General features: G+C 35.4%; 1 protein-coding gene across 1 annotated transcript in view; it reads left to right on the forward strand.

Moving 5' to 3' along the window:
- The window catches only part of LOC140153384 (sodium/calcium exchanger 1-like), a 220,775-nt gene that overhangs the window by 153,738 nt on the left and 40,269 nt on the right, over window positions 1-26,768 (forward strand). Inside the window, 1 exon segment of the mRNA XM_072176124.1 lies at window positions 24,399-24,538. Coding sequence (XP_072032225.1) covers window positions 24,399-24,538 — 140 coding nt within the window.

Raw genomic sequence — 26,768 nt, forward strand, 5'->3', positions numbered from 1 at the left:
ATCATTCTATTGTAGCCAGGATTTGATTCCCCACAGTGCCGTAATTGAGCAATTGCTTGCCGATCCCTGACTGTCCTCGCATGTTTTTCCCTGGGTACTCTGGTTTCCCTCCTGCATTCTAAAATTGGACGTCTATTCCTGTTCCATCATCTTGTTGCACAGTACTGCCGTGAGGCCCACTTGGTGAATAGAAGTCGCACATTATAAACACACATTTTTTGCCAAAGTCGCTCAACGAGTTTGGCTACAAAATCCATTTGGCTAGTTTTAGTAGACACAGGAGTAGACAACTTCTAGTATATATAACACAGTCCTCTCTAATGCGACCATGATGGGGCTTAAGCATTGGCTGGATAAGTGAAAAATGGGGATAAGTGAATTTTATGTAATTCTGCATTGAATGTCTGAAGTGCTAACATTGAGATAGAAAAAGGTTTATCAAAATGAGGTAATGGCACTAAAAGATGGTATTTGGGTGCTGTTTGCCACATAGATATTTTCTTCTAAATGCTTCCGTGCATGAAATCAAGTTCTCTAAGCATTAAAAGCATGTTTTTCGTTGAAGATGACATGTCCGGATAACAGAGAGATCCGTATAAAAGAGGTCTGGAGAAAGGTTGGACTGCAATTGATTGAAATCAAATGACGACACGGAGATGTCAATCATAGATGTTATTACAACCTTTAGAATCCCTAAACAATTGCTGAATTTCATGTAGAAATTGTAAAAAACAGAATTTTCATGTAATGACTTATGCAATGATGTGTTTGTTGTGTAAATGTCAACAGCGTCAGTGGAGATACCATAATTATTATTTGTAATTATAACACACTGAAAACAGTTGGTTCATTGATGGCTTCATGGATTGGGCTTGCTTGTGGCTCGCACACTAAAGGTCACTCTGTTCAAAACCAAATATTGAATTGGAAAAAAAACTGTAATACAAAATATTTAATATCAAGTATCAAGTTTCCTGATTAACTTTTTTATTTCAGTAAATAACCTGACCATATTAAATAAAGTAGGAAATTAAATAGTACTGTGCGCAGTCATTTGTAGGGTATTCTTAATGGAATTGAATAAGGGTATAAGAGAAGGTTTAAATGTCGGTTTATATAAGGGGTATAAAAATGTTTTAATAACATTTATAAAACATTTTTGAAAAACGTGATGTAAAACATTCTAACAGAATGTTATTTAACTGTTGACAAAATATTTTACAAAAATGTTTGCCCAAAATATTTTGCAATAACGTTTTAAAAACGTATTCATGATCTTTAATAACCTGACATTTAAATATTATTAAAATAGAACATTTTTGTGTTTATTGGGAAACCATTAGATTGACGAAAGCCATAGAGCTTTATCATGAAGACTTTTTTTGGTTTCTTAACAACTCCCTTTCTCTCCCTACGAGAAACCCTAAATATTTGCTGCTGCTTTTTTATTATGATTATTATTAATTATTCTATTTTTTTAAATACTAATTAGAAACCTTTCATTTTCTGGCATAATTTATTTATAAATCCTTATTTAAATAACACAATGAATTGTTTTATTCAATTCAGATATATTCTTGATGGGTAATTACCAGCTGTAAAAACTAATTAGTGCGGAAGTATGGGATTGGACATTTCCAATCAAAGAACAAGAAATATTTAAAAGTTTGAAAGCTAATCTACATAGATTGTCAAAACTACAGAAAATTTAAAAACAACAATCATATGATATTAGCCCCGTACACCGTCCCCTGCTTTTTGCTATCGGAAGTTAAAGCACAAACGAAAAAGGATAGAAGATGAACAAAGAAGTCACTTGGCACCCGCAGGATTCGAACCTTAGATCCCCCGCATACCAAGCACACGATCACCGACCGGTAGCCACACTGGTTACGCTGCCCTGGGCAGCGATTCCGTGAGCATATAGCACTTAGGGCAATTGTGTCATCGCAGACCCTGAGAGTCATGCATGCGCAGTGGTTTTTATCGTGGTATTTTGTTGTATTTATGGGTGTTAGGGTTAAAAAGTGTTACAAAGATTACAGTGTCAATTGTTATTAAAAAGATAACTGTATCAATTGTTCAAAATGTAAGTTCACCAAAAATATTATTTTCAACACTATCCGGAAGTAACTCTGTTGTGGATACTTCCAAGATTTCCAATAATGATGAAGATGGTTTTACATGAATACGGTGTGTCCAGAGTTATGTGTTCACTGAGTGGTAGTAATTGAACCATTCATGATGTGGGATACATACATAATTTATTTATTTGCACCTTTACACAATCAAGGCGCAAACTATTGCCATAGGGCAGGAAAATATGGAATACAAAAATAAATAAGTCATTTTCAGTGGTATGTGTGCTGACAGTGGTCTAGATTCAAGAACCATCTTACGGTTAGCAACTATTTTAAACTGTTGCAATTTGGTAGTTCACAGCATCTTGCGAATGGTAGTGAGCTTTGGCAAAAATGTCAGTGATCATTTCATAGCGAGCGTGTAGAAGAATTCAAATATCACAGATATACTTTTGTAGGTCGTTCTTGCATTATGTTGTAAAGAAGGCTGAAACAACAACACTTTTGTAAAACATACATAACTCATTAACAACAATAAATCAAGCATGTTTTCAAAGTATATGATTTGTAGAATGAACTTTTGCAAAACATCAAAGTGTTATTTTTCAATAATATATTTATTTAAATAATGAAAATCGCTTTCAATCGCTTAATTCATAATAGTAGGCATGTCCACTAAAAATTGAAGTACTTTTAAATTGATTCAGACCTAACTTATTGGCTGGGAATTGATGAAAGAAACATTTTGGCGTTTAAATAATCTTAAGGGCTGGGGTATGAGCGACCTTGAAGTACAGGTATCTGGAGAAGGGAAGCAACGAGTTACCCCAAATCACAGCGACAGGTAGTGACTGGGCCGCCGAGTGCTAATATATATTTATTTTGGAAGGTTCGTGTTTGTTTTAAATTTTGAGGCGTTTTCCCAAAATTTCATATTTTTGGCGATATTTCAAAAAAGCGACATGCCAAAGACAAATCTTTTTGCACATACTTTGTTATTGCTAATACAACTCTTTTCTGCATACCTACGTTACAATTCGTTGTGGTGATTTAGTAATATTATAAATTTTGTGACTGCATTTTTGCGTTTTCGATGCGATTTTAGGCTTACCGTGATTTAACGTTGATATCTGGTCTTGCTCCTTTTATAATTTTACTTTGACCGTCGGCTTTTGTAAATAACAGAATGTAGATTGGCTCTGAATAAGTATCGTAGTCCTCTTGGTGGGTTTTTTTCATGATATAATTAGTTTGTATTTGCATGTAACAACCCAAAATCGACCTCTGAATTCGGGGTTGAATGCTGTTTCCGAATACCTGTGGACTCAAACAAGTGCATGAAAGTGGCGACTATGGTTTTATACTTCCGCATTCATGATTGCGTCAACGCCTAATAATATACTTCTTTGTATAGGTTGAGTGTAGCTGGTATACAAAAAAATTGGTTACATGTCAATGATCATTAACTTCAGGGATAGATCCTTTGCACGCCTTTCTATCATGCAGTATCTTTACCCACAGGCATGTGCCCGTGTCATGTGCCAATATTATGCAACGTTAAAGGTTAATATATATTTTTGACATGGAGAAGACTGTGTGCTTCTATGGCCGAGTGGTCTAAGGCATTGTGGTTTCTTAGTTGCTGTTCTCAGTGTCGCTTGTTCGAATCCGAGCGTCTGTTTCTTTTTTCTTATGCGCTGATTTATTTTTCCAGCGTAGGTCCTAGAAAAACTAATTTATAATTTCTTTTTGTATTATTTATTTATTTATTTATTTATTTATTTATTTATTTATATTTATATTATATATTTATTTAATGATGTTTTGGGGCTCGAGAGAATGGACACATTAATTAATTAATTCATTAATTTATTTATTTATTTATTTATTTATTTATTTATTTATTTATTTATTTATTTATTTGTTTTATTTATTTATTTATTTATTTATTTATTTATTTATTTATTTATTTAATTTATTTAATGACGTTTTGGGGCTCGAGAGAACGGACACATTTATTTATTTATTTATTTATTTATTTATTTGTTTGTTTGTTTGTTTGTTTGTTTGTTTGTTTGTTTGTTTGTTTATTTATTTATTTTTGAATGATTATTTGATGATTGAGTGAGCAGATTTATCGATTGCTACTTTAGTTGTGGGACTTCTATTAGAGTTTGAATGACATCGTACATTAGTATTGATTTTTCCGTGAAACATTATCAAGAATTAATAGCACAGGTTTTATTGCAGATAGGAAGTTGGCTTAGTGATACTATCTGTTGATTCAGAACCGGAAGGTGCCGGGTTCGATTCCCACCTATGTCTATTTTTTTAAAGACTTGGAAAATTACTGCAGTAAGTTTATTTGGCGCGCGATCTCAGTTATTCATTTTCTGATGGCTGTGCCTCTTACAGGCACCCTCCCTCTGGAATCCAAACCACGGTTCGCTCATAACACCTCCCTTAATCGGACGTTTCATTCCAGAGATATGGCCTTTCGAGTGTCACAGTTTTATATAGGGCTGCTAGAACATGTTAAAAAGTTAAAGTCCAAAAGGAATACTAACAGAAAGTGCAACTTTAAGGTACTTTTTCTTAATGTATTTATTAACTAGCTTATCTGGAACATTATATTTGCTTATAACAACATGAAAATAAGATCATCCTGAAAATTTAATCGATTTTGTTGACATACAACAAAAAATATAAGACCTCAAAACCCATGGTTTGTTTGGTGAAACCTCAAGCATGATCATAGATGGCCGCCATGGAAAATATCTCCATAGAGGAGATGAACAATAAGTGCATTATTTCAAATGAAAAGCGGTAGTCTTAAACATTGTTCACTCTTTTAAGGTCAGCACATTTTATCTTCAAAAATTATTATATTTCATCATGGCATAAGTTTGGTAACATTAATCACTACCAATTTTGAGAAATTTGCTCCAACTCAAAGGTTATCTTTACTACATTGAGCAATACACTGTGTGTGCATGGAAGCCATGATGAGATATGATGGATAGCATATGAAATGGACATGGTAGTGAGAAGTGCACGGGAAGTGCATGATTTGAGATGGGCATGATGTAGGCTTAAACATTCTTAAATTTCTTAACATCCTACACATTTTGTCTTCAAAAATAGTTAAATTTTATGAGTATGTAAGTTTGCTTGTCTGATTCACTCCAAATTCGGAGATAATTGCGTTTGAACACCTGATGCACGGAATGGTGTCACTTCAACCTGTTGTAGTTCTCATCTCATTTAATTTTTCAATAAAAAAAGTTGATCTCTTCATGAAGGAAGGTCCTCTCTATTTACTGACCAAACAGGAAAAAGTTTGGTTAATGTTTTCTGGTGGAATCAGGAATTTCTTGAAACACCCTGATATAGGCCTACATTTGGATCAAAACAAGTCATGTACGCCATTTAACAGGACTGGGATTTCTTGTATCGATCAGTTTCTCCGTAGACAATACGTGTGTGAGTCCACGCACACAGTGAATGAAAAATCGTTCTAGTGGAAACTGTATTGACAGTGGGCATCCCTAATAATAGATTAGCTTCTGTTGCTTCATAAATATACGTGCAAAACTAGAAATTGCTTCTGGGAGATTTTGCCCAAGATTCTCAATGTGACTCTTTACCTTGTACCAGAAGGGGCCATAACATAAGTCAACGTCAAATTCGACATCAAATTCATATTGCGACCAAGCAATAGCATACATTATTTTCTGACAGGGTGTTTATACTAAGCAGAGAATGTAATTGACTTTAAGAAAAAGTGAATTTAACTTTTACGCCCTCTCTTGATTGTTCAATTGCAAGTATGAATCCCGGGTACGAATCAATTCTGGGTCATCCCGGTCACTAACCCTGCAAAGTCAATACAAGAAAGTGCAAAACTGCTCGGAAGTTCAAATTAAAAAAAATAATACTGACAAGATGACTAAAGACAACAAGTTCTACGGCACCCCCTGACCAATTATTAAAAACTTTGCTCTATGCATTTAAAATCGGCTATTTTTTCACCCAAAGTGGATTGAGTTTAACGTAAATGGCCATATATGCTACCTCGGGGAGCTACCTTTGGCAAAAAGATGTGTTGCCTAGAAATACTGGAAGTGATCGAGGGAACACAGTGGTCAGTTGCCGGTCATGTTGGTTACTTGTTATGCTTCATAACCATATGTGACCCCTCGCCACAAATGAGCCCTGAAGTCGCCAATCATCATTTTTGAGATATTCAACCAAAATATTCTGCTTGAAATTAGCTTTAAAATGATGTATATCATGTCTATAGTACTTGACATTTACGTAGTGAAAAATCAATAAAACAGTCAATAAATCCTTTGTTTTCTATTGTTTATGGTTAAGTTCGATGGAGCATATCTCAATAGTGGCACTGGCGACATCCGGGCTCAGTTGTGCCGAGGGGTCACATATGAACTGAACTTCTAATTACGTGTTACTTTGAAGTCGACTTTGAATTCGACAAATGTTGCTCCGGGTCATCATTTGAAGTTGTCTCAAAGCACGGCGACCTTGTTTGCACACATATGAAGTCGAATTCAAATTTGACTAAGGGACGCACCATTAGATACTCGGGGGTAGGAAGTTGGGGTCGGGAAGAAATTTTTTTGGCGTATGGCGAAGTTGTTGTTTTTGCCGCCAAAGGCGGCAAGTTTTTTTTTTAAATTTCATGCATTTATACACAGTTAGGTGGGGAAAGTGGGTTTGTTTAGTGTTGGTGGGGAAAGTTTTTTTTTTTGCTCATGTAGTGGGGGAAGTTTTTTTTTGTTGAAAAACTTCCTACTCCCCCCTGAGTATCAAATGGTGCGTCCCTAAAGTCAACTTCAGGCTCTGTGTAAACGGGGTCATAGATCCTAAATCTGCAAATCAAGCAATCCCTGAGGAGTGTGGAAAAGAAATAAAACACAATTTAAAACAAGTTTACAGTTTATTTTTAAAAACACCAGCAATGTCCATGAACACTATTTGCATGTACATCAGTTGCATAAATTACACCTTGTTACAAATAAACAGGTCCCTGGAAACAAAGTATATGGCTGGCCGACATGTTAACGCCAATATGTAGATGTTTAAATTGCCAGGTCACAAGTTAATGCTCCATTACATGCCTTAATGGAACACTTCTGTGGGATGGTAAGTTTAGATCAAGTGGCTATTAATTATTTGTAAAATTCATCAAATCAGGATAATTGGAACTCCTACCTGCTGGTGATGATGTAATTTGCAAATGGGGCATTTTTAAACCAGAATTGGATGAAAGAGAGGAGGGAGTGTGTAATAGAAGAAGAGAAAGAGAGGAGGGAGAAAATAGAAGTAAAGGGGTAGATTTGAGAGAACAAGCGGGATGGAGGGAAGAAAGCTCTAGGGAGAAGGGCAGAGAGGCAGCAGTTAAGACATTGGCATCAGGGCTGTAGTCATTAGGTCAACATTGGCATAGCCAGGGTGCAAAGGGTACAGACTCAAAATAGGGACAGTGAAAAAAATCTACATATAATTGGGCTTGCATAATATGTACATGTACAGGAAATATGTTGTCCCAATTTCTTAAAATGCGGGTCGGTCAGGCCCATAGAACAGGGTTTTTTTGTCGTCTAAGGTATTATAAGGTTTGAATTATCACCTGTACCAAAGCCACTAGCGTGTCCAGGGGGGGGGGCTTTGGGGGCTTCAGCCCCCCGCAGGAAAAAAAAAAAAAAAAAAAAAGAAGAGGAGAAAGAAAGGAAGAAAGAAAAGAAAAGAAAGAAACGAAGAAAGAAAAGGAAAGAAAGGAAGAAGTAAAGGAAAAGGAAACATAATGTGCTGTGTGTAACATGTCTGGGTGAACATAAATAATCAAATCTCTATTCTAGACCCTTAACATGCTTAAAGAAAGTGTAAAAATGATGCACCAAATGGCTTCAATTGGACCTTCATTTTGCAAATTTTTCCAACTCCCCTGTGCTAACACACAGTGTGTATATGGATAAACAAATTCCCCTTTTCGCTTCACCCAACACTAAAAGCAATAACTTATACAATAATAGTGAAAATTTGTCCACGAATGGCTTCAATTTGGGTCTTCATTTAACCCATTTTCAGATTTTTCAAACTAAAATTGTACACAATAATAGTGCCAGAATGGTCCACCAAATGGCTTCAATTGGGCCTTCAGTTTGCAAAAGTTTCTCACTTCTGAGGGGGGCACAGCCTCCCTCGGACACAGCGTTCGAAATTTTGGTTGTCCGGTTGCCCGGGACAACTAAAAAAGTCGCCGGACAACCAAAAATACTGATTCGGTTGTCCGCCGGACAACCCTAAATCTAGCCAAAAGTCACATTTGTAGGCCTACGGACAACCAAAAACTACGACGGACAACCAGAAATTGTAATCTGGTTGTCCGTGGGACAACCATTTATTTTTCCTAAATTCGAACACTGCTCGGACACCCCCCTGCTTTCGCACTTTTGGTTTCTACTTTAGACACCCGACACTTAATGTTTACAGTAATAATTTATACAGTTAATAATAGTGAGGACTTGTCCACGAATGGCTTTTAATAGCTTCTTTTCACCAATTTTCGCCTTTTTCAAACTCAAATTGTGCACAATAATAATACCAAAATAGTCCACCAAATGGTTTCAATTGGTCCTTCATTTTGCAAAAGTTTCTCACTTCTGAGGGGGGCACATCCCCCTCAGACACTCCCTACGTCGCGCATAAGCGCGATGCAATATACTTAGTGGCATAAGCGATTTACATTCAGCCCCCGCATGTAACAAATCCTGCACACGCCCATGAAAGCCAGACACATGGTTGTCTGATCCTAGATATTTTGTAATGCATTGAAGTCCAAGAAACAGATATTTACAGAGTAAGATGATAGCTACATATGCTTTTAAAATTCTTTCATGGAGGGTCACATTAGTATATGGCTGTATGTGACACAATCTGGTCCATGGAGGCCAAAGGCTGCAAATTTGAAATGGAGATAAAGGCAAAAATATGATTTAAAAATATAAGAAATACATAAGAAAATAGACATCACAAAACTTCATAACTTGAGAACCAAGTATGCTAGACCTTTGGTGTTTTCAGTATATGATAGCCTGATGCTTGTATAAGGTACTAATTATAGTACATTTGTAACTTTTAAAAATGCCTCCTTTGGCCTCCATGAGCTTCCATGGACCAGATTGTGTCACATATTTTAAAATTATGTTTGTTTCGTATGTGTACCCAGTGGGGTCAAATCACTTCTTGAATGTTTTCATAGACTACTATCGTAATTTAAATTCTGACAGTCTATTGAAAATACATGTATAGTTCTTATTATGGTCCAACAAAGAGCACCATGTTGGGTAGTGACGTCTTTCAAATGTGATGTTTTATCTTGCTTTCTACTACATGTAGAGCATTACTTTATCCAGCAGAAAATGTGTATAGCCTATATATAGAAAACAAATTGTAAAATCAATCCTCCTCTTACTCCCGCAAGAAGTAGTTATAAGTGCAAAATTTTAGACTGTTACAGCTGAATTGTTTATACTCAACATTACAGCGATTCAATTTTGTGTTGGATAATACTTTTCTTGCACTCAAAAAAGTGGATTGTTCGGGCAGAGTAGTTATGTTAGCATCTGAATGCAATTATATGCCGGATGGCTTCTGCCTTCGTAAGCTTTCGTTATGAAGTTATATAGTTTCCATATACTACTGTCACAATATGAACCAATACTTGACATTTTTGTACTCATTTCAGTGTATTTTATAACTGATGCTAATAGAAATGAAAAATTTTGGTTTATTTTTTCTTTAAAATTGTTTGAAACGTGTTTGTCGTGCATTTCAACATAAAAGGTTAGATGCTTGCTTACATTATGCAGACTTGAACATAGCCTGAGGATCAATGTCCCTGTTGTAAACTAATGTGCAAGGTTGCACTGTTTTATATGGATTGATTGGGTCATATTGTTACAGCCCTTTTCTCACGTTTGCTGTCATCAAGTACTGTTTAAAGGTGTCTACTTTGATTTCATATCGTCACCCTGCTACGATAATTGCCTAAGTCATTTTTTTGTAATTTTGAGAACAAGTACAAAAATGATTCAAACATGCATTAAACATTTGTTACCAGTTACCGGCTACACTACGGACTTCTCTCACAGTTGAATCTTTCAAAAAGGGTCTTAAACATATTTTCTAATGTATTTTGCTGTTGTTATATTTGTATTTGTTTGTAAAGTGCAATGTTCATATTTTTGGTATTGCGCTATATTAAGCGCCGTTGTTATGTTGTATTCACCAATCTATGCACACAAACAAATGTTAATAAGCCCAATTAAAAGGAATAATCAGAAATGATTCTTGTGATTATGTAACTGATGCATACTTTAACCATATTTTGTACTTGTTCTCAAAATTACAAAAATTGACATGGGCAATTATCGTAGCAAAGTGACGATATATTTTGTATACCATTTTTATTAGTAAGACCCTAGCTCATTGAATGAATTAAGTTCAACAGACATTCATGAATCTTCACATTGATCTATCTGGGCTGGGCATGCAAGATAATAGTGGGTAATTTTCTCATAAAAGTAGCAAAAAGTGACATGAGAGTGACATTATTTTTCTAGAATTTGCAGTGAGAGAGAAATGAGAGAGTGTAATTTAAGAAACCTGGCAGACAGAGCTTTGAGTGCAGACTATACTTACATTGAAGGGATCAATTGAAGCCATGAGCTACTCTCCTTATAGCAAAGATAGGGGCACAGGAGGGCATGGGTATACAGAATTTGTAAGACATGAACTTATTTTCACATGCATGATGGGGGATCTATGTTCGTTTTTAGGTGACATTTTGAATGCCTGTAAAGACCAGTGCAGCTATTGGCGCATGCACAGCTAAGCTACCTGTAATATGTAATTTACATATGTCCCTGCCCATACATTAATGATTAAGCTTATTGAGAAAAACTAAAAGCTATTCTGTGAATTGTAAGATCAGTATAGAAGGACTTTACTTGAATCGCCTGTAATGAATACCGTATAGGCTGGAATTTTCACTGTGGCTTAATTTTGTGGATCAATATGTGTACGTGCGGATATAGATGCCAGCATTCACACATTTTACATTAATTGTCAGTAATACTTGAAACTGTGAAAATATCTGTCCCCAGAAATGGCGTATACAATGTACAATATATATTTTCCAATTTTTAACTATAAATAAAGGTAGTAGCGATGCAGGGTGTGTCTGAAGGGGATGTGCCACCTTGAGAAGTGAGAACCTTTACAAAATGAAGGCCCAATTGAAGCCATTTGGTGGGCCATTTTGATACTATTGGTGTGTACATTTGTAGTTTGGAAAAGCCAAAATTGGTGAAATGAAACCCCAATTGAAGCCTCACCTCACCTCACCTAGGCTGTTTCATCCTCTGTAGTATGAAGCCCTCTTCAAGAATCTTCCATTTCTGTCTGTCTTGCATCCCTTGCCCATGTGGTGCCTCTATATGCTGTTAAGTCGTCTCGCCATCTTCGTCTTTGCCTTCCTCTTCTCACGCTTTCCTGTTCTTGGTTGCCACTCGGTGACTCTTTTTGTCCATCTGTTGTCGTTTTTCTTGCCACATGTCCTGCCCATCTCCATTTTGCTTCACCGATCCTTTCCATGATGTCTTTGACTCCAGTTTTATTTCTTATGTCACTGTTTCTGATTTTGTCGCGTATAGTTATGTTCAGCATACGTCTTTCCATGGCTCGTTGTGTCGTGGTGAGTTTATGTTCCAGATCTTTAGTTGTCGACCAGGTTTCAGCGCCGTAGGTCATGGTGGGTAACACACATTGATCGTACATGCGCCTCCTCAATGTCATTTGTAGCTTGTAATTGAAGCCATTCATGGACAAGTTTTCACTATTGTTGCAAACAGTATTCTTAAAACAGTATCAGATGTACAAAGAAGCAAAAAAGGTGACTTGTTTGTCCATATTGTTGTGTAAAATGTTAGTTTTCCATCAGTTTTGCATCAATTCCAATATCACCCGTTTGCTGATCAGAAAATTATGCTCCAAGTATTTTTTTTAAACAGTAAATACTACTGTTACTTTTCACCTGCTTTTCATATTAATGATACAAATTCTTGTAAAGTGCTTACTACATAGTGATGTCAGCCTTGAGTGAAAGGAAATCCCATGGATACCCTAGTGCCTCATAACTGCACAAATTGTCACTGCTCATGTTTCTGGAATCCAGGAGATCGTGTAACATATCTCATCCAGGAAATAGCCCCATTTGTTGAATTTTTGTTCTGTTGAATTGCATCGATTTCACTATGTGAGGTACTTAAAATGACGATGCTGTGTATGCCTTAATGGAATAGATACCAAAATCCAATTCAAGTACAAGCTATAAAAAGCCTGGCATAAGGCTGTATTTTATCATTAAGACCAGCAAAGCCGGAATTGTATTTCCAAGTTTTATTTTATGTCATGTACTTTCAATGTTGATTGTATAAATTCAATATTCAACAAAATGTTTACTTAAAAATGTAAGCCAAAAAAAAAGACAAATTGTATTTCCATTGGTAGGAAATACCCGAGTGCAAAAGGCTAACCATATTAGTCAAATCTAGAAGTGGCTCTAGGCATTCAATATGAAATCTTGTATTCTAGCTTTCTATTTTGATCTATATGTTGTCATAAATTTTGAGTGAAATGTTTACTTTGTAATATGGTGTACCTTTACTTGAGATGCCTCATGCTACTTAATATGAATTGGGTTACACAATGATTTCCTTCCTATCTAATATTGTTCATATAACTCAGTGGTTTTTTTTTGTTTTGTTTTTTAATTTCTACAAGTGAAGGTCATTCACCCCAGTGCCACCATGAAAAACTTTGCTAAAATGATATTTATCCTGGGTGGGGGGGGGGGGGGCTGCATCTTTTTAAAATGGCATATTCTGTCACAGCCAATTTTGCCCCTTTAGATTGTACCTCCTATTAGCGTTACCGTAATAATGTAAATTGCTCCTGGAAATGTATGTAATACATGCAGAGCACAACTTAAATGGACTCCGGTTCAAATTCAGTTTTTCATATTATAAGAATCTACCCTGTCATTTTATCTTAGAAAACAAAGATTTGACCCTAAAGGTATGGGAGGTTGTAAAAGGGTACTCTACACATCAAATGTTGATCATGAAAAGAACCTCTATTTGCCATAAACATCCATGTAGAGTATTTCAATGTTTTCTTTAATGTGGATATATGATCCTCTTTTGGATGTTTTCAACAACCAAAATTACAAACAAAAGGATACAGTAAATTTGCACAAATCCTGAAAAGGGGTCTTTATTTTTGATTATGAAGTGTGCATACTGCATGGTTTTAGTTAAATGGCTAAGCTACTGCCAAAAATTGGCTCCTGCCAGCCATCCCACTGGCCTTAAGGGGGTACTACACCCCTGCCCAATTTTGGGCCTATTTTTGCATTTTTCTCAAAAATTATAGCGCATTGGTGACAAGTAAGATATGTATATTATAGGGGCAAGGACTACAACTACTGCACTGGAAATTTTATTTCAACACAGACAACAGTTGTGGACTTATAGGCAAAAATGAGGGAAAACCAATATTTGATCAATTGCCTAGAGTTGCTGAATTTTCAGTGCAGAAGTTGTAGTCCTTGCCCCTATAATATACATATCTTACTTGTCACGAATGCGCTAGCATTTTTGAGAAAAATGAACAAATGGGCACAAAATTGACAAGGGTTGTAGTACCCCCTTAAACAGATAGCAGATTAGAATAACACAAATATAGTCGAGTAGAAAGGAAGCATGTCTAATATGCCATCCAACCATGCAATTGTGTGACAGAAAGTGCTATCAATGATAAATAAATACCCGTTTCAAAGAAATGTGCATTTATAATATGAGCTTATATATGCTATCAGCAGAAGATGACACTTAATTAGGTTGGCAACATAAAAACACTTTAGGGGTTCAAGATAAATCATGTCACGTAATTTGTAGACCTAGCTATATACGTTATCGTGTGTTATCAGCTTTTCTATTCACGGGAAAGTGACTTGTATTTGGATAGATGTAATAATGTAAACTGTCAGGAAAACTGGTAGGTGAATCATTTATTTTGTAACCTTTGAAAGGCTATTACTGGAACTAGACCAAGCTGTGAGTGTGTTAAGAGATTATTTTGTTCATTTTAGTATATTAATAGACATGTTACAGTCTCTAAGGTGTACATTAAATATGTTTTGTCTTATATTTTCAGTGAATAGTTCAGTGTAAGGTGTTATGAATATAGTATAACAAAACTGTTTTATTGAATGAAGAAATAAGTAGAAGTTGGATAATTTCATTCATTCATTCTTCATTCATTCATTTATTTATTTCCACAATTCACATAAAAATTACAAAATATGCACAAAAATATCATTACCGTACATTAAAACACCATCAAAGAATCATGGAGGAAATGGCTGCAAGGCCAGAGGTAGCCATCCCCTTTAACATAAAGTTACCAAATAGAAAACAACAAAAAACTACAGCAAAAAATAAAAATTAAAAACAAACAAACAAACAAACAAACAATCTACAATGCTCAGCAATTAATCATATTTTGAAATTAAGTGTTTTCTGTACACGTTCAATCACTACGTACAATCACCAGATGATAGCAAAAGGTCGAATGCTGTCACAGGAAGATAGCACAGGCTTGGTTGATATTATTTTATTTATTTTTCTGATCGATCTTTATTGAGGGTAAGACTGCATTCTGTGACTGCTTTCTAAGCAGGCCCTCATACACACTCATACATCTTTTACCAAATTAATAATGTTTATGCATAAATCTTATAAAGCATTATGCATAAATCTTATAAAGCATTATGCAAATAAACATAATGGAAAATGTAATAGATAATTTGTTACACAATTTGGGCAAAATCATCATTTAACTCTAAATTGCCCCAAAGACACTTGATTAGTTGTATCGCCAGCATACATAACTATTTTACAATCTACAGCATCAAGTAAACAATTAACAAATAAAATAAACAAACGAGGACCTAAAATTGAGCCTTATCCTGCTGTGTTATGTTGATGAAGCCAGGCCAGTTGATTTACTAATCCAGTCATTATCTTATATGCTGCAAAACCCCTTTCTTGGATCATCAACATGTGATATGCCATGTGTTAAAAGGTCAAGACCTTTGTATACTTGCAAATTTTGCACCAGGACCATATTAAATAGACATTTACTTGCTCTGTAAGTGTCTCGTACTTCTTTTAACCCTTTGATTGCTGTAATTAGAGCTGGTCAAAAAGTTGCCAAACATTTGGAAATTAAGCGAAGCGCAAGCATAATAAAGATGGATTATAAAATTAGCTTTCATAGTATTTGTAGAGTGATTTCTAAAGTATCCTTTCTAGAATATCTAGAAAATCTTGCAATTTTCAAAATAAGGTACAAACGTAACTATAGGCCGTAGGTGAAGAATTAAAGAGCCTCAGGTAATAAGGTTGAGTAAATTTATCTACCTCTGGCATAATCTTATTAGTTGGAAGAGGTCATGTGAAATACAGGCAATTTCTGAGGGACATAAGCTATCATAGGAGATTTAAGGGCTCCTTTTTCCAATTTTACACTATTTCATTCCATCTTAATTTAATTTCAGGCTCACTGATGATAGGTGAGTAAAGTGCTATTGTCAAGCAAATATCAAATGATATGGATGGGTGTCATTTTATCCAGAGTGTGCATCATAGGTTGAGAGTACTTACTATCATCAAAGTAGTTTGGGATTATATGTAGCGATAATTTCAATATAGTATTATCAGCCTACCACCATGCTGTACATAAGGTTATTTTTAGAACCCATACTATCAGGTATAGTATAAAAGGTCTCTAGAAGTATTTTTCAAATGTCAGTTGTTCTGCCTCATTTATTAACAAGTTGTGAGCGCAGTTCTCAAAAGTAATGATTGAATGAACCATGGAGTGTTCAAAACAAATTTATTACCTTCTGATGATATCATTTGTTTGCTATGTGCTGTTGATAGCATACTTGATATATACAGGATGTATCAAAATGATTGGTACCCATCAATTTTGATGTTTATTGAACAGCCTGCATCTTCCAAATCTAACATTGGATACTCTTGAAATGTCCAGAATAAGCTAGAATATACAGTTTATGATTTGTTATAAAATTTATCTATAAATCATGTGTTGTATTTTTGTGTGTCAGACCCATCCATTATCAATGGAAACTAATGGGACCAATCATTTTGATACAGCTTGTATGTACTTATAATACTATTTATATGATATTAATTTTATAGTTAATAGCATAATGTTTCCTTTCTACTGATGAACCAGTATCTCTGCTGATGACTACTGATGGTAGCATAAATTTGCTAGTGATAGCTAAATTAAAGATTAAATGTGACATGATCAAGAGAGATGAGTCACATGCCGACCATGGTCAAAAATGAGTTTTCCATATTTTTCCATAGAGGACATTTAGAGCATTCAGAAACTGAAAACCCTATGTTGATACGACTTTTCTTTACAAGGTTAAGTCAATTTATCAACCGTTGAAAACAATATAAAACAAAAGAATTTTAAGGCTTTCTTTGCCAATATCTCAAAAACAATATTAGCGACATCCGACTCATTTCCCTTGATCGTGTCACAAATATCGAAGTGATCATCTGGATTTACTGTTTTGAGTTGGCCAATGATAGCATTTAAATTTTTGGATGAAAGCATTAAGATGGATTGTTCCGATTCACAAGTCAGTCACCTTATGATTATATTTCTATCATTGCACAAAATTTGTTTTATATCACTCATACAAAAATGTGATAATTTGTTAAGAATGTCTAATACATATTTGTCAGCACAGCACTATTGTCAGTAGATATCATTAAATAATATCATCAATAGCTAGTAAATGTTACCATCAATAGAAAATAATGCTATCTTCAGTAGATAGCAATAAATTATATTGCACTATCTTCAGTAGATATCATTAAATAATATCGTCAGTAGCTAGTAAATGTTACCATCAATAGAAAATAATGCTATCTTCAGTAGATAGCAATAAATTATATTGCACTATCTTCAGTAGATAGCATTAAATAATATCATCAGTAGCTAGTAAATGTTACCATCAATAGAAAATAATGCTATCTTTAGTAGATAGCAATAAATTATATTGCACTATCTTCAGTAGATATCATTAAATAATATCATCAGTAGCTAGTAAATGTTACCATCAGTAGAAAATAATGCTATCTTTAGTAGATAGCAATAAATGATATTGCACTATCTTCAGTAGATATAGCATTAAATAATATCATCAGTAGCTAGTAAATGTTACCATCAATAGAAAATAATGCTATCTTCAGTAGATAGCAGTAAATGATATTATTAGTAGATACTAAAAATAAATACTTTCAATAAATGTTATCAATAGAAAATAATACTATCTTCAGTAGATAGCAAAACATATTATGATCAGTAGATAGCATTAAATCATATTATCAGTAGATGGCAATAAATACAATTATCAGCAGATAACAATAAATTAACAAGCTTGCCATGTCAGTGTCGCTCTGAATCTGACTCTTAAGTCAAATCAAGTCAAGTAATACTCTATTAGATCCACAGCAGAAATGTCACTCATGAGCTTATACAAAATAAATTTACACATACATAAATACACAAGTATTACCACAAAATACCTAAACAGCAGACAGTACTTAACCCCTCAATTACATCTAAGAACAGTGCCCCATTGGTAATTAGAGTTATGAAGTCTGATAGCCTGCGGAATGAAGGAGGTGAGATACCGCTCAGTCAATCAAAGGACAAGAGCAAACGGCCAGATCTCAGAATCAGCTGAAATGAGAAACGGCTGTGGAGTGGATGACCAGTCATCCATCACACCAAGCTCCTATTCAACAGATCAGTATAGACAGCTTTGAAGTCCTGCAGTGATACACCTATGGTCCTTCCAGCTTCACATTGGGATTCAATCATGTTTCACCGTTGTTCATCACCGATTAACAACAATGTGTCCGCGTCGTCTGCATGGTTTACTTTGCGAGGGCAGCTGTAAACCACGCAGATGCGCCAGACGCGAGTTGTTAATCGGTGATGAATAACGGTGAAACATGATTGAATCCCTTTCAACAACGAAAATAAGTTAAAGATCATATAATTCACATGATTCTTTCATTCGTTTGTCATTGCCACTCAACCTTACAAGAAGATTGGTGATTTCTCTGTTAATATCAGCAATAAAACTTAAAAAGCGGTAATGTTTAGCCGCTACCTCCAACACAAGAGAGTGTTTACGTTCCAGGCATGATGTATGTTACATGCACACGCGTAACGCAAAACCTACATATATGCTACTGTACTGTGGATTCATCACCAGTTAACAACGCTTGGCTCCTGTACAAAGGTATAGGAAGAGTTGTTGAATATTCTATCAATTTTTCCCTCTCCCCTCTTGCAACATTCCCTCCCCAACATAAAAATATCTCCATATACTTTCAATAACGGAATCATGAAACAAAGCAATAATTCACCTCAACATTAAAGAAGTTCAAACAATCCTCATGTGTATTCCAGTTAAGTTTATCATCACTCATGGTGCCAAGATATTTATATGAGAACACATGCTCCACATTACCACTATCCTTCACAACTATAGGGGTTGTTGGTCTGACTGAATACAATAAATATTCCTCTGTTAGAACTGGCAATAAATTCCATTACTTGATATTCATTGAAACAGCTGAAATCATGGTCTCCAGCAGTAGCAGCCACTTAAGCTTACTTTAATACTCTGCCATGTTTGTGTTGTCGTCTGTCGACATTGACTAGAGAATATTTTGTCACAAACAGTGGATAGTAATAAATGATATTATCAGTAGAGGTTCAATGTTATTTTATGCTGTATAGACTGCGATGTGGGTGTGCTGCTATCTGTAAATACATGCAGTACTATTTTGAAGTACTATTCATTGCGTATAACAATAAATGATATCATCAGTAGATAATAAATAAATACTATAAATGAATGTTATCATCAATAGAAAATAACACTATCTTCAGTAGAGAGTAAATATGTTACAAACAGTAGATAGTAATAAATGATGTTATTTGTAGATGGCAATAAATACTATCATCAGCGGATAGCAATAATATCATCTTCAGCAGATAGCAGTAAATATACTTTCAATAAATGTTATCTTCAGCAGATAGCAAAAATGTTACAATTAGTAAATAGCAATAATTGCTATCATCAGTAGAGTTTGACACTTGTTCATTTGGGATTACATGTGTTGTCAGTGTAGTACCTCTGCACAAAAACCTTTTTTGTACCTGATAGAGAATAATGTCAAAGCCAATCTTAAACATAATGATGTTTTTAGACTCTTAGACAACAATAATATTGCTGCAAGTTCTGGATTTAATGTGGCTGGGTTTGTGCATTTTTTTCCTATTTTGTTATTCAAGCCATACCAAAAATGCAAGCCTACATGTAGTATTTTCTATTGATGACAACATTTATTGATAGTATTTATATACAATATACTGATGATATTATTAATTGCTATCTACTGATGATAGTACTATCTACTGAAGATGGTATTATTTGCTATTTATTGATGATAGTATTTTGTTGCTTTCTCCTAGTGATAATATTTGTTGCTATAGTGATATTATTTAGTACTATCTACTGAAGGTGGTATTATTTGCTATCTACTGAAGATGGTATTATTTGCTACCCACTGCACTGATGATAGTATTTGCTGCTTTCTACTGATGATAGTATTTAGTGATATCTACTGAAGACAGTATTATTTGCTATCCACTGACGATAGTATTTGCTGCTTTCTACTGATGATAGTATTTAGTGCTATCTACTGAAGACAGTATTATTTGCTATCCACTGATGATAGTATTTGCTGCTTTCTACTGATGATAGTATTTAGTGCTATCTACTGAAGACAGTATTATTTGCTATCTACTGATGATAATATTTGTTGCTTTCTACTGATGATAGTATTTAGTGCTATTTACTGATGATAGTATTTAGTGCTTTCTACTGATGATAGTATTTAGTGCTGTCTACTGAAGATGATATTATTTGCTCTCTACTTAATATGATAGTATTTGCTGCTTTCTGCCAATGATAGTATTCTTCAAATGATAAAGGATTTTGATCACCACAATACACCTGGCTATCCTTTAACATTATTGAATATTTACTACTTAGAAAGATGCAATGAGTGCACCTTGAACTGCCTGCCTCCATGTCTACTGATATATGAGAGTGGGTGTTGAGGTGTATGTCTCATGAATACACATGTCCATGGTGTGACTTCACACTAAATAACAATGTGTCTGCATTGCTTCTGGGTACTATAAAACCCAACTGTGCTCGAGATAGAATTCAACAGAGAACTCTACATGCCTATAATCATATTTTGACGAGAGCATGGATGATGTTGTTATATAGGCTGGCTACTGGAGATGAACATAACTTGAGGGTTAAATCATCATTAGGCCTATATTTGACATATCTTTTGTCCTTTTCTTTGATTTAAAATATATGTAATGTTAAAGGGATACAGGGCTGTTGCACGCAAGCGAGGTTGATATCACCAATGTTTGAATACTTTGTAACTTTTTATTTATAACATATGCCACCCCAATTCTTGATGGTATAGCCACAATTTCCTAAATCTTCATTATAGTCCTGAAGGGATACATGTTACTTAAAGAAAATATTCAATATGTCAAACAAAAATTAACTCATTTTTTTTTTAGTGTAATACTTTTTTATAAATGGATAAATCAGACTGGAAAATCAGATGACAAACACTCTGCAAACAAGTGAACCTTAACGTCAAAGATGCCGGTCGCCAGGGTTGAAATTTCAACCCTATAAATTACCCTTAAAAAGTACCTATTTTCCTTAAAAGACGTCGTCAGTGCCAGCAGGTCGAAATTCAACCCTTTTCAACGTTTTAGTGATGAGCATGCGTACCAAATAATATCCCGAGTGAACCCCCGGGAGTGATACACATCTCATGTGAAATGCAAATTGTTAACCTATAGTTGACCTGCAAAGTTGCTGCTACAAATTAAGTCACATGCAATATTAACATAATTTGTGTGTTGGGAGTGTGTGTTTACCTTCAGAGATGGTTAACCCATTAAATCTGTTTAAAACCTTGTCTCTGATCTCTCTTGTGATTGTATAACATTAAGTGCTTCAGAAGAGTACTTAATTGGAGAAAGGAGCTTACAGTACATGTTACTCCACTGTCGAAAAGATTAAATTTGATAGGCCTTTACTGTTTATAGTACTGTGTAAGTGCTTATGTTTAATAGAAGTATCAAATAGTTTCATATTTGACCTGATCTGATCTACTCAGGCCAAAGTCGGAAATGTTGACGCAAAAAAGCTGCAAAATAGTTCAAAACAGTGCAAAAAAGTAAGGCGGTCATGGGCATCACGCTTGCGATGCGCCTGTCTGCTTGTATACATAGGTACATAGAAACAAACACAGAAAACACGCTACTTTTTGGACAAGTATAAAAATTGCAACATAGTGCGATTAAAAGAGAAAACATCTTTTTTGCCAAAATATTTATCAAGGTAGATTTGTTCGTTTGTTTTATTTCTTCTTTTGCCTGGGTTACTCATTCAGTGGATGTTTTAAGGTATCCTCTGTTCTTCCATGAGGCCCAGATCACATGTGTATCCACAGCATAACTAAGTGTATGGGAAAATGCAGATGCATAATTGTGAAAAAAAAGTTCTGCATAGAATGTGTTACGCTTTATTGCATTTCAGATGCAATCGCTGCACATTTTTGCAAATAATATGTCTGCATGTGATGTACTTGGGACGAATCAGATTTGTGATTTTGAATAATGGGCAGTAGATTATTAAAGAATTATACATTGTAATTGCATCCATTAAAATATTTATTCTGTCCTCAATGAAAATGTCATTTTAAAAGCTAGTTACTCAATTTTTCTGGAATTTGGAGTAGGCCGGAGGTGCACAACTTATCTAGCACCTGGTGATATCTAGCATGCCAACTGATTTATTTTGGCCCACAATTTGAAAAGTGTATTGAAACATCTCGTTTTTCACTAATTCACAATGGATAAAGCGTACATCATTGAAATGGATTACAGGCTGCAGAAGCAGATTTGTTTCATGTAGGAGGAGAAATGACTTTTCTCAGCAATTTCCGATAAAATTCATCACTGCTTTTAGATAATAAATGCTGTGTGGTTACATCTAAGAGGGACAGCTGAACATGTTTGAGTGTTGGATAAAGATGTGGGTGGTGTAAGGACTATAGCATCCTGTGATTAATGTTGACATGTTTGTAGGTGTTTCTTGATGTACAAGTAGGTTGGTATAGAGGCTGCATTGGGCTATTCCATTTAAAATCCACACTACCCCTGTGGAAGATTTTGGAAATATCTTCAACAGAGGGAGTATGAATTTCAAATGGAATTTACACATTAGCAGCTCCATTTGAAACTCACACTCCCTCAGGGGAAGATTCAGGTTGAATCTTTCTTAGAGGGTGCATGAAATTCAAATGGAGCTGCTTAATGCGCTCATTCCATTTGAAATTCATACTACCCCTGTGGCAGTTTCACAAATCTTCCACAGGGGTAGTGTGGAATTTAAATGGAATAACCCAATGATGCGCCACTGTGAATTACAAATGTGTTCTGTACTAAGAACAGATTAATATGACTTGTACACTGGGTGATAGTGGCTTATGAGATGAGTTTGTGCTCAAGCTTATTTTTCTTCTTTTCATGACTTTTGTATTTCCTGACTATTATATGCCTTACTGACTTTTTCATGAAACCAATAGCATAAATACACTCTGAAACTTGATGATCTACTAACCAACACAAGTGATTGATGGGTAGATATTTGAAGTAATGATAAATAAATATGAATTGAGTACACATTGTAGGGCACATTTTGATAAAAGAGTTTAAATCAGCAAAAATATTTCATTATGTGGTGAAGAATGTTTTAAAAGTGTTTTGAAAGTTCTGAGCATTTCAACTTTTCTCGAGCTTATTAATTTAAATGTATGCATTTAAGAAAGAAAATATACATATGCTGCATGGATGTGGGATGTGCATGGGGCAGTTGTCTACATTAGTCCTAATGTATTCTAAAAATTTGAATAAGAGAACAAAACCATTTTGAACAACAAAAATAGTCATTAAAATGATCCACAGCACACATCAACAGCAAAACGCAGGATAATCTTTGATAGTCAAGATTTTTCACTATCTCGAGTTTTCCAGCAGCCATTAATATGAAATAAATTGTGAAACAATACCAACTTGACATTATTAACATGAATGTTAGCTATATTGGTTTCATATTACCCAGTCAACTCAGATTTTGACATTTGAAGTCATTGTATTTAAATTTGTAAATTAAGAATGAGGACTGTAAGTTAATGTGCTCACTTGATGCCATGAAAGAAATCCTGTAATTTATTAAGGTCTTAAATCCTCCAAATACAATGCCCAATATTATTAATGTAGGAGTACTTCCTCTGCAGGTGATCAATGTAGAAATAATGTCAGTATTGCAATTAGTGATTTGAAACTGTTGTTCGTATCTGATATTGCTAAAGCAGTGTTTAAACTTGTTTTGTATAAATTGCTGTAAGTAGAACCAGTCCTGTACACAGACATTTTTTTTGGGGTGGTGCCGATTTTGAAAAAGTGGACCTTCCTTTTATCCAGGAGGGGGGCAATTTTATAAAAAGTGGACCTTCTTCTCAAAATTTGGACCTTTTTTGTATAATGAGATACTGATATTGCAGTGTTCAACATAGAACATTTTGATAACAACACCAAAGCCAATGGCTTACCATTGAGAATGTTAAAATTAGATCATTGTATCAAAGAGAAGTTTAAAACTATTCTCAACACTCACATATCTGTCTGAATAACTTCAGAGTAACCATACTCCGTCATCAGGGGTGTGATACTGGTGAACAACTGATGTATGACCTTTACTTCTTGTTGACAATGTCCTTTTTTGACCTTTTGGAAGGTGTTTCTAAAAGCAAAGTATCATAGATTTTGGAAAGTTCTTGACCCCCATCCCTATCATTATAATCATTTGTGTGAAAGTATGCAGAAAGATAAATTCTTAAATTTTGTTTCTTCTCTTTTTATTCATATTTACAGGTAGCGATTCTGAATCTTACTCAAGTGAAAAGGACCAGCTATTGACACATGAAGATAAACGTATTGCGGATATGGGCAGACCACAGCTTGGTGAGATCACACGTATGGAAGTCAAAATCATGGAGAGTACAGAGTTCAAGGTAGGACATTCATATCAATGTGTCCAATTCACCGTAGAAGTGATGTAATAATCAGAGTAACTACCATAGCTATTAATAGATGAATATCATTTTTGATTATATCGCCATGCGCTACAACGTTTACACGGTACCTATGCATTGAACCACAGATGTCAAAGAACAGGGATAAAGACCTGGATTATTATAATTCTATAGAATGATCAGTATCTTGGAAAAGAGCAGTTTTGTATTTGATCAATGATTGCAGACAATCACAGGTGATGAGTGCAACCTTCTCATAGTGCAGGGTGATATATTCAAAAATTGTATTCATATATTGTTATGGTAATTAATCCCGTTACATCATCACTTCTACGGCGAATACTTGTAAAATGGTTGTATAAAGATTCCCTGCAGGAGTTGTATGTATTTTGTATATTATACAATAGGCTATTCCATATAAAATCCACACTCCCCCTGTGGAAGATTTTGGAAATATCTGTCACAGGGGGAGTATGAATTTCAGATGGAATGAGTATATTAGCAGCTCCATTTGAAACACATCCCCCCTCAGTGGAAGATTCAGGTTGAATCTTTCTCAGAGGATGTATGAAATTCAAATGGAGCTGCTAATGTGTTCATTCCATTTGAAATTCATACTCCCCCTGTGGAATAGCCCAATGTATACAAACTGAAGTAAGCACTGTGAGGTGGATCTGGGCATGTGATAAAACCAAACTTAAGGTGCTATAATAGCTGGGCCTCATAACACATCAAATTGAGTATAGCATAGGCACAGCCTCAGATGCAACATGCAACACCACGGACTAGACAGAGCATAAAGTGCGATGGACCGAAGACTTGACACATCGATCTGAGGCCATGTGACATCATAGTTGACCAAGTGTCGACGCTGCCAATTTCTCACCAATTTTTTGTTGTCAAAGTGACGTCATTTTCAGGTAAGTCGACCTTTATATATAGCTATATGCGTAATCACGACTCATATTATGCAGGCTGCTCTCCAGTGGCAGTGTCCTTTTTCTGCATCAAATGACCTTTGACCTGTAAGATTAGTCCAGTATAATTACTTGGGTATGTATGGTTTGCGCTGTCCACACCTTCTTATATTGCACAGGTATAGGAGTTAAGGGCAAGGCAAATACATGCATCATGCATGATTGAGATGTAGGTCCACTTTTACAATGGGTTTTATTGGAATCTCTGCCTTTGGTAAGGAGCTGAGCTATCTAGCTTATTTCACTCTACTGCAGAAAGACGGGGAATCTTCCATTTTATGATTTTATTCTGTCCTGAGCTGTTCACTTCCATGTGACGCTATCGTATTCTCTTATTCATCCATCCACCCATCTCCTGCTTTGTCTAAATAAGGTTCCAAGTAAATCCCATATCGGACACTTCACTTGGACCCCTACTTATTACTTTTACTTTACTTGCTGACAGAGCAACCTTGTCTCCTACTTCGTCTGCTTTTTCTTCTCTAATGTATGCTCAGGTGTCTAGTGTTTCAACATGTGAATCCTGATTTCTGACCCTATCCTTTCATGTAACACCAATCAAAACCCACTCCAGTGCTCTCTCTCTCTCTAACTCTCAGCTTCTATTCTAACGTTTTAGTTTAAAGATCTCGGTTTATTTTTTCATTGTCAGCAGAACATCCATGATGTAAAGGTAGCTGAAAAGAAATTCTTTTAATTTGTAGTTATGTGGGGTCAAGTGGTATCTGGGTGGGTATCACAATCAGTAAAGTGGTATCAGGGTGGGTCATGTGGTGTTAGGGTGAATCAAGTGGTATCATGTTGGGTCAAGTCTTGTCAGGTGGTGTTTAGGGTGCGGCAAGTGTTGCAAGGGGTGTCAGAGAGAGTCAAGTGGTGTCAGTGTGGGTCAAGCGCTATCATGGTGGGTCAAGTGGTGTCAGGGTAGATCAAGTGGTGTCAGGGTAGATCAAGTGGTATCAGGGTAGATCAAGTGGTATCAGGATGGGTCAAGTGGTGTCAATTTGTGTCAAGTAGTGTCAGGGTGGGCAGGGGTGTCAGGTGGGTCAAATATTTTAGGGCGGGTCAAATGTTGTCAGGTCGGTCAAGTGGTGTCAGGGTGGGGCAAATGGTGTCAGTGGGTTAAGGTGTGTCAGGGTGGAGCAAGAGATATCAGGATGTGTCCAGTAGTGTCAGGTGGGTCAAGTATTGTCAGGTGGGACAAATGGTGACAGAGTGGGTCAAGTGGTGTCAGA

This window comes from Amphiura filiformis, chromosome 5 (genome assembly GCF_039555335.1).
Source record: "Amphiura filiformis chromosome 5, Afil_fr2py, whole genome shotgun sequence".
NCBI classification, from domain to species: Eukaryota; Metazoa; Echinodermata; class Ophiuroidea; order Amphilepidida; family Amphiuridae; genus Amphiura; species Amphiura filiformis.